The sequence below is a fragment of the Podarcis filfolensis genome (assembly GCF_964270895.1).
Source record: "Podarcis filfolensis genome assembly, contig: HAP1_SCAFFOLD_101, whole genome shotgun sequence".
In the NCBI taxonomy this organism is placed as follows: domain Eukaryota; kingdom Metazoa; phylum Chordata; class Lepidosauria; order Squamata; family Lacertidae; genus Podarcis; species Podarcis filfolensis.
In genome coordinates this window covers 59,801-69,344 of record NW_028149470.1, presented here as the reverse complement: position 1 = coordinate 69,344, position 9,544 = coordinate 59,801, and the positions used below count along the sequence as shown (strand labels likewise).

Here is a 9,544-nt window from a genome sequence, read left to right as displayed (position 1 = left end):
CCTCCGTTGGAGGCGTGATCAGCCCTGACTCACTTTCTCTCCCCGCTGGAGGAGACGCTGGCCCTGACACATGTGACTTTTCCCCCCCACTACGCTCTGGTGGGGAAACTGGTCCTGATCCCCCGCTGCTGCTTTGGGGTTCCCCTCTGGCTCCTTGTTTCTGGTGCATCCCCCCTGGGACCCCCCTTGCCCTGACCGTCGGCGCCCCCTTCTGGGAATCTTCTGATTCGCTGGAGAAGCTCATGGAATCTCTCGGGCCACTGTCATACTCCCCTACGCTGCCCTCGGATTCCTCCCCTTCGCTCTCCATTTCCTCTCTCCCCAGTGCTCCTGCTCCTGAGCCCGTGACACACGCGTATGAAGTGACCCCAAAACTCTGCAACTGCTGTAAAGTAAATTCATTAGAAATTTTAACTTCAGGGAGGAAAGGAGAAAAAACAGTCTGCAATAGCGATGAAGAATGAGTCTCACTGTCTGAGGTGGAAATCAGACCTGTATGCTATGTCTTAATTTTATAAACCACCATAGGGAACTGGAACTGAAAAGTAGCAAGTTCTGCTGTCAGTAGATTCAAACCAGCACTGCCCTTAGCGGCATGGCGCAGATTTGTCACAGGAGACTGTGTGTTAAAAGCAAGTGTGTTAGAAGAGCCAGCTATTGCTTCTAATTTAGCTTCAGTAAAAGACTGACAATCAGCTGGCACAACAGACTTTGTTCTCCCATTTAGAGTCAGGCTGGAAGGCCACCGGTCGTGGCATTGCCTGTCTTTAGCAGGATGAGCTGAAGGAGACAAAGCTGCTGCTAGGAGGGCAGATTTGTGAGTCTCGGTGTCAATATTCTGGCAAGGCTTACTCATTTGAGCAATCTCTGTTTCTGACTTCTGGTTCATCACTTTAAGAGCAGTCTTGCAATCAGCATTTTCATAAGCCAATTGTTTCATTGAAACTTCAGAGGCTTCAAGGTTTGGAAGTAAAGTACTGGCTGCTCTTAGCCCATCAAGAATGCCATGCAAGCCATTTTCTGTCACACTTCGCTTCAATTTGTTAAAAACTGCAAAGGGCAATGATTCATGGGCTCTCTGTTCCTGTGCATTCTGAACAACAGGACAGACTGCTAATAATGGTAAGGTGTCAGCTGTTTTTTCTTCACTGCTTCCTTCTGCCATATTTTGAATAACCAATTTTTGCACTGTGGTCTGAGCCCCTTGCGGGCATTGGTCCATGGAATTTACATTCGACCCAGGCAAATCTTTGGCAAAGGAAGGTGCCAGTGGAATTACCTTTGGCATGACCTCAGAGTCCTCAGAGAGAGGCTGGAAATCTAGAGGCTGAGATGGAGGGAAGAATATTATAGTATTTTTAAAAGCAGCTAGGGGTTGCAACAATGCTGCATTCACAGAGACAACTGGTGGTTGGAGCAAAGGGTTAGAAAGCTTTCCAACTGCGTCTCTACACAAATGCCAGGGGTGCAAGACTTGTACAGATGTCTCAGGATGTCTATGGGGTGCACCTCCCAGCTCATTCCATTTCTTAATGTCATAAGTACCCCCCTCTGGAAACCAGGGGCACAGTCTAGCAATCTCTAACAACAATTTCTCTACTAAGGGTGCTAAATGCTTATCATGCCCTGCCTGAGCTAGCAAAAATAACAAATTATTCCTATGCTTTTCCTGCTCATGTGAAAGCTTGCTTCCCATGATCTCACCTGAAGGGTAATAGACGCGCGTCTTTGGGGCTCGTTCCGAGCGAATGAGATCCTAAGTCCGGGAATCGTTTTGCAGGAGATGATCCACCGCGACCGAGGGACAGCACGGTGCTAGCTCCGAGGGGAGTTCAATCCTGGGGGTTTCCTTTTGCTGTGCCTCAAACGCTGAGGTTTTCTTTTTAGCTTAGCCTCACACGTTTCCCTTTTTTAAGTTTGCCTCACACGCTGAGGTACCTTTAGGTTAGCCTCACACGGTTTCCTTGAAGTTAGCCTCACACGGGGCACCACTATGTTGCGTTCTCAAAGAAAAGGAAGGATATTTACTTGAGGCGTTCCCAAAGTAAAGGAAGGATTGAATTCTGATTAATAAGAATACACACAGAGACTTGAACCAGCAAGACTCTGGGAAGGGTGCGTATAATCGTGTCTCTCTGTGCCTGTCCGTGTGCAGCCCCTGGCCCAGGTAGTTTTTATTCACAAAAGAACTTTTTACAGAGTGTTCGTAAGAACCAATCAGATTTTTTCTGAGCATTTCCACAAACCCACGTGGGGAGAAAGTTAAACCACCATAACTAATTAAGCACAGGGTAAACAAAGAACAGAACTACAAAGAAGAGCATTTGGCAACCCCGGAGGTGATAAACAAGCAATATATATGATAAGAAGGATGGCCAGGAGGACAACGATCATTATCACCTTCATGTGAGATCTGTTTCCTGGCCCTAAGATTAACATCCTACATCAAAGAAACTTGCCCACTGTCTTTGATGACCCAGGAGCCTGCCTGGCGACAACTGGGCTGTGTACGTCCCTTGTCAGGCAAGGAGAAATGGGCAGCAGAGGCAAAAGGGCATGAATGTAGAATCTTATGGGATTTAAGAAGAAATTATCGTCAATATATCAAACCCAGTCAACACAATGCTTTCATCGTGGGCACGATGGCTTGATGTATATTTTATAATTCCTCATGGTAATCCCATCTGATCCCTATAGTCGCCCAGATGGATGACCTTTGCAGACAGGTGCCTATGACAAACTAAGGGATATGGGAATCGGAGGCAGTGTATCTTTACTTACTTGCTTCCATTTTAAGGGGGGAAGAGAAGCATGCATGTGTGGAAAACAATGTGGTCCAATGAAATTTGATATTGTGTCACACCAGGCCCATAGATGTTTGAAGAAAAATTCAGTGGGTATCAGCCCACGTGTAGTTCAGAGTCTGCAGTTTGATTGCACCCAAATGGCAGAAGATGCAGAGTGCTCTGTGTCAGAGCTGGCCCACACCTCCTTGCAGGCATGTCTTAAGCTTTAAGACCATGGGCCTCCAACCATTTGTGCCATATGACCAAATAAGGCAACTGTCCAACTGCAGCAGCCCCATTTCCTTTGTAAAAGACGATGAGGAACCCAACAGAGGATGAAGTACCAAGGCACTGATGCCCCTGCTATTTGCAGAATTCCAATGATCCCAGCAGAGCTGATTCTCTACTGAGGACTTGTTGCCTCAGTTGGCCGGAATGACTGACTGCAGGTACAAGGCAGGGCAGACCTCGTAGACACCCAGGGCTTTAGCCCCCTCAATATTTCTAGGAAGGGTGCTCAGTCCCCCCAGTATTGAGGGGACCGCCATCCCCCACCACCAGGCTGTTGCTGTGGCCACCAGCAGCCGTGGGAGGCCAAGGGCCCTGTTAGCCACGAGGGACATGCGACTAATATGAATGCCCATAGCCACAAGTGTGCTCACTTCCTTGCGGCGAATCAGGAAGTATGGATGCTACTGGCAGCTCCTGAAGATAACAAAAATGCTTACGTCACAGATGCAATCTGTGAAGGAGTTTAACTGGGGGCAGTGTATATCATTGCCCTTCTGGTATCTTGAGAATTTCCCCCTGTTCCACTGAACGAACTCCATCCCTTCGCACTGTAGCCCTCGCAGGAGAGGATCCTCTCGGTGTTTTTTGTGGGCTTTATCCTGCTGCATGGGTCCTCCTACCACCTCAAGAGGGCTCAGCTTTCAAAATGCCAGAAGTGGCTCTTTTCAGGTGTAGCCTATCAGAAGGCAAAAGAGGCACATTTCCCAGATACACTCAGTAGAGGACCAGACCTCCTTGGACAGAGACCTTTTCCGTGGCACAGGAGCGTCCTGGATAAAGCCTATTTGCACAGACATCTTTAACGCCTGCTTGGCCTTGTCAGTTAATAGCGCAGTTTACTTTGCTACTCTTACTCCTACTTGAAGAACTATGCCAAGGAAGCCAACGACAAACTGTTTGGTGTTGATGGGTCACTATTGGAGAGGTAGCTCAAAGCTTAGGTGGTGTACCTCCCAGTTTTTTGAAGAAAAATTCAGTGGTGCATCCCGGGGTATCAACCCATGTGTAGTTCAGAATCTGCAGTTTGATTGCACCCAAATGGCAGAAAATGCAGAGTGCTCTGTCTCGGAGCTGGAAAATCAATAAAAATTTTTGAAAACCCCCCAAAAACATTGAATATCACATTTTCTTTAGGAAAACAAGGAGAACAGGGGATTAACCTCATGCTCTGAAAAGGCTGCAAAACAAAGATCATGCATAAATTGTGCCTAAGGAAGGTTCTAAACAGCTGAGGGGTGTAGCTTGGTCCTGCTGCTAGTACCCTTCTGGCTTTTAAGAGCCGCAAAACTGCCGCAACAACCGCAACAAACGAGGGTTGTTTAAAAGATAGGGAATATAGAATGCAAAATGTTTGACAATTCAGACTGCCTGCTCTGGTCCAGTCCTGTACGGACAGTACCTTCCCAGAGTATGATATTGTGATGTTTCCTACATCTCAGCCGTTCAAACAGTGGCTTGGGTGGGTGGCACCAGTCGCAGATAAAGTGCCTTTGCCCGTGCAAGTGGGAGTTGGCCCCCTTCACACCTTTTGGACTTGGGAGCTTTCAGTGTGTTAAAAAGTCATTGTCCGCCTAGTCATAGGAGGAAGGCTGGAGGGAGTATTAAGGTTCTGCTTGCCCTCTGATGGTCAGATGACTTTCTGTTGAGATTTAGACTTTCAACCCACTTGAAATATACTCAGAGTCGAGAGTGGATTTCATGCTCTTTATTCAGCTCATGGTGGTGAGGAGGGAATGGAAGTCCCCTCAAAGTATCTGCTTTATATACATTATTTACACAATGGGCTGCACGTGATTGGCTAATTCCGGAATTCTCCTGTAGGCCAATCAGGTTGTGGATTCACTTCTATCTGGAGCTGGATTGGGTGGCTCCTGCCAACCAATCATACTGCTGCATTGTTCTAGGACCAATCAGACTGCTGCATTCTGAATCCTATTGTTCTAGGACCAATCAGACTGCCGCAGTTTGGAGCCTATTGTTCTAGGACCAATCAGACTGCTGCAGTTTGGATCCTATTCAACTCAGTACATAACACCACTTTTTCCCTTTCTAGAGGCAAGGGACCTATTAGGATTATCCGCCTCTGGAGGCTGATGTATTTAATGGGTTTCCAGGTAATGCTGAGGTTTTTTTCTGTCTGATATGACTGGCACTCCTATCAAAGCCCTGGCCAGCCTCTGGAACATCTGAATGGCTCAGTGGAATTACTTTTTCTTCTTTTGTGCAATTTTTACTTGCCATAGCAAACAAGACTTTGTCCATGCACCCATATAAAATAACTATTATCGTTCTTTTCCTCTGCATTTTTAAAGCATAAATATTATTGGCTCTGAGGCAACAATGACAGAATGTGCTGACATCAGAAAAATGCCAGAAGTAAAATGTATAGGGCATATTGAGAGATGGGTGGCAAAGCTGTGCATATGCTTTGTCCTCCCCAGCAGTATATATTGTGGGAGAGTAGCTAGAGGAAGCAGAGAAAAGCTCCAACCAGTATTATTTTTTCTATTATTATTTTTTTAATTTTGGAGTTTGCTTCTTTATTTTAAATTCAGTTTGTAAAGGTCCCTTTAGAAACGAAAAGATACAAACACAAGTTAAGCACACAGTTTGCTTTTAGTTCAACACTTTCTTCATCCATCAATTTTACCCAAAATCACAAAAGTAATATTACAAAGCTTTCACAGTGCACGTTTACATATTCTGCATATACATCTAGTCACTCTTCAAACAATGCATTTCCATTGAATTTGGCTTAAAAAACAACAACACAGCCCCTACAGCAGGCTGGAAATATATAACGTTTTAAACCAATGTGTTTTTTCTCTTAAAAAAAGAAAATATATTACTTGGAAAGAAGCCCATATTGCACTAATTCCCAAACAAGACACGGACATAAGGCAGGTGAAAAATTATAGGCCAATCTCGCTCCTAAATAATGATTACAAATTATTTGCCAGTCTATTGGCCAATAGACTTAAAAATGTATTTGGAGAGGAGATTGGAAAGAACCAAACTGGATTTCTACCTGGCAGTCAGATGAAGGACAGTGTTAGAAATATAATTGATATGGCGGGCGCCGGGGCGTTTTACCGACGGCTCGTTGCGCTGAGCGGGGCTGCGGCCGTCGGGGCGGGCGCCTACGGGGCTCACGATTTCCGCCGCAGCGACCGAGATGACGACTTGAAAGAGCTCTACGAGATGGCCAACAAATACCACTTCCTCCACAGCCTGGCCCTCCTGGCTGTGCCCCACTGCCGCTATCCCATGATGGCCGGCAGCATCCTGTCTCTGGGCATGGGGATGTTCTCTGGCGCCCTGTATTACCACGCCGTGACAGGGGACCCGATCCTGACCAAGGCAGCCCCGTATGGTGGTTCCCTCCTCATCCTCGGCTGGATCGCCATGGCCCCTTGACACCCCGTTCTGTCCCCATGTGGCCCCCATCTCCCAACGCCAGGGTAGCCAGCCCTGCCCCTCCCTCCTCCCTTAGGCTAGCCAGAAGGGAGCCCTAGGAGAGGAGAGATTTCCAAATGTCAGAGTGGGATCCCTTGAGGTCTTTAGGCCGCCCCGAATGCGTCTCTATCCTGCATCTTGGAATTCCCCGAATGCCGAATCCATTTTAAAAAAGCCAAGATCCTTCCCCCCCCAAAAAAAATTGCAACCAGATTTGAGTTTGCGATTGAGGCCTCAAAATTCAATGTCTGATCGGTGCTTTTCATTTTTTTTTAAAAAAATAATATTTATTACTTTTATAGATTACAAAAAGGGAAAAGAAAAAAAATAAAAGAAGAAGACAAAGGAGAAAAAGGAGAAAAAGGAAAAGAGAAAAAAACAATACAAAACAGTATATAGACAATGCAAAACACAACCTAAACTCAAAACTAAACACATTAAACTAAACTAAACAAAACCCACTCCCTAACCTTGACCCTAAATAAAACAAAACAAAAACAATTTAAAAACATAAATCCTCACTTTTCCGTACTCTATCTTTCATTCCCTTGTTTCCTCGACCTCCTCTCACCTCCCTTTTTGTATTCCACTTCTATTAATTGTTTCAGCAAATCCTTTCCATCTTTCTCCATTTTCTATCATATTGTAAATGACATATTTTTTAACCTTATTTTTCATTAAAACTAAAATACTTATTGTCAAGGCTGCCCAAGGTCCCAGCTCACAAAGGACCAACGCTGCTTTCTTATTAAATACAAAAGTCTTTATTGAAGTTCAGTTTCACTTCCAGAGCCGCAGCGCGCAGCCCCACGTCTCAACTGTCAGACCGCTGATGACCCTTCTGAATCTCCTCCCCCTGTACACCAATTTAAGACCCTCGCCTTGCTCCACCTTTTCCGCTGCTCCTTCCTCCTCTGGGTCCGCCTGCCCGCCAGGGTCTCGCCCTTTCTAGCCTATTCTGACGCTGATTCCCCTGAGCCTTCTCCCTCCCTCCGGCGGGCTTTAGGAGCTGGTTCCCCATCTGGGTCTCCTGCTGTCCTGCGCGCCTGTACATTTGAACTTGGCGCGCGCGCCCAGCCAGCAGTTTTCCTCCTAACCGTTTCACTGCTGCTGTCACTGCTTCCCCCTTCGGGTGGGCTGGCTGCAACTGACCTCCCCTCCATTCCCCCACTCTCCGATGGAGGCGTGGTCAGCCCTGACTTACTCTCCCTCCCCTCCGGAGGAGACGCTGGCCCTGACACATGTGACTCTTCCCCCCCACTACGCTCTGGTGGGGAAAACGGTCCCGATCCTGCACTGCTGCTTTGGGGTTCCCCTCTGGCTCCTTGTTTCTGGTGCGTCCCCCCTGGGACCCCCCTTGCCCTGACCATCGGAGCCCCCTTCTGGGAATCTTCTGATTCGCTGGAGAAGCTCATGGAATCTCTCGGGCCACTGTCATAGTCCCCTACGCTTCCCTCGGATTCTTCCCCTTCGCTCTCCAATTCCTCTCTCCCCAGTGCTCCTGCTCCTGATTCCCTGACACTTATATACGCTTAACTCCTTATAACATTTCTGCTAAGCCCATAAAAAAATCATTCCACCATTTTTCTATCACTCATTAGTTTTACCATATGTCTATACATAAACTTTAAATTTTCCAATCTTCTTCCACCATCTCCTCTCCCTGGTTTCGGATTCTGCCAGTCCTTTCCGTCAACTCCATAAAGTCCATCAACCTGGTGATCTTATGTCCGAGGCTCTTAACTCTTTTCCAAGACCCTTCTGCAGGTCTTCTTCATTTTCTTTAATGCTAAAGAGCAAATCTCGGGGAAACGCCAACCTATCAATACTTTTCTTCCTTCTGAATAGGTCAGCCAAATTTCCACAGTTGAAGCTAAAGTCCGTAAAGTATTTCAGGACATATTTCAAGATTCCTCCAAATCCAAAGGCCCCCAAAACTTCAATCTCCTCCACGCCCAAGTCCATGTCCCAAAAGTCCGTTAATCCCTGCATAGAGGGATCTTTCCAACTTTCCTTCTTCAGTCCAAGCCGGGATCCAATCCTCAAAGTCTGACTTTTCCTAGATTCAGTCATAAAAGGCCTCAACTTATAGTCCTCAATTTGCTTCTGTAAAGCCACGGATCCCGCTTGTATTACTTTATGTTCAACAACAGCAGCTTTCTCCTTCTCCTCCTTCTCCTCCACCATTTGTCCTGCCAAAGTGGGTTCCTGTACCAAGTCCTGAATTATTTCTGTGTTGGTGTTCGCTTTTTGACTCAAATTAGTCACTTTCTGTTCCAAATTATCAACTTTAAAAGTCATGTCATCCATCTTCTTGTGAAGCTGTCCCAGCGAACAGCTTATCTTACATAAAAGAGTCACAATGGCCTCTCCTGTCAACATTTTTAAATGTTCCAAGGTCAATCTCTGGTTCTCAGAATCCTTATCTGCAGCTGGAAATCCCCCGGTTACACTCCTGTAACAGTTTCAAAAGCTCCCTCTAGAGGGAAACAGTCTCCACTTGTATCAGTTCTTTCAGGCACAACTCAAACATTACTGATCGGTGCTTTTCGGTTGCTGTTTTTTAACTTAATAAATGATGAGAGTGATTTCACTTTTTTAAAAACCCACGCACCTTTTTTTCCTGTGGATAAATTTATTCCGTGGGGGGAGCGGGAACAAAGAAATATAATTGATATAATGGAATATCTGGACTCCAGGAGAGACAAACAAGCCGCCCTAATGTTTCTGGATGCTGAAAAAGAATTTGATAATGTGTCTTGGCATTTTATGAAAAGAAATTTAGAAAAACGTTTAAATGGTATTTGGGCTATTTATTCGGAACAATATGCTAAATTGATAGTTCATAATAACTTCACAGACAAAATTGAGATAACAAAGGGAACCAGACAGGGGTGCCCGCTATCGCCATTGTTATTTATAACAATACTAGAGGTCTTGTTGAGGAAAATAGAAGCAACAAAAGAAATAAAGAGGATTGGTGTAGGCTCAAAAGAATATAAGTATAAGGC

The 9,544-nt window shown here is 45.8% G+C and overlaps 1 protein-coding gene across 1 annotated transcript; it reads left to right on the top strand.

Moving 5' to 3' along the window:
* Positions 1-6,146: 6,146 nt before the first annotated feature.
* LOC310755045 (transmembrane protein 256 homolog) lies at positions 6,147-6,795 on the top strand (the record flags this gene model as incomplete). The annotated part of the gene is made up of 1 exon (XM_083631719.1): positions 6,147-6,795. One exon carries the CDS (start codon positions 6,147-6,149, stop codon positions 6,492-6,494), a length of 348 nt encoding a protein of 115 aa, XP_083487845.1. The 3' UTR covers positions 6,495-6,795.
* Between the last annotated feature and the right edge of the window lie 2,749 nt (positions 6,796-9,544).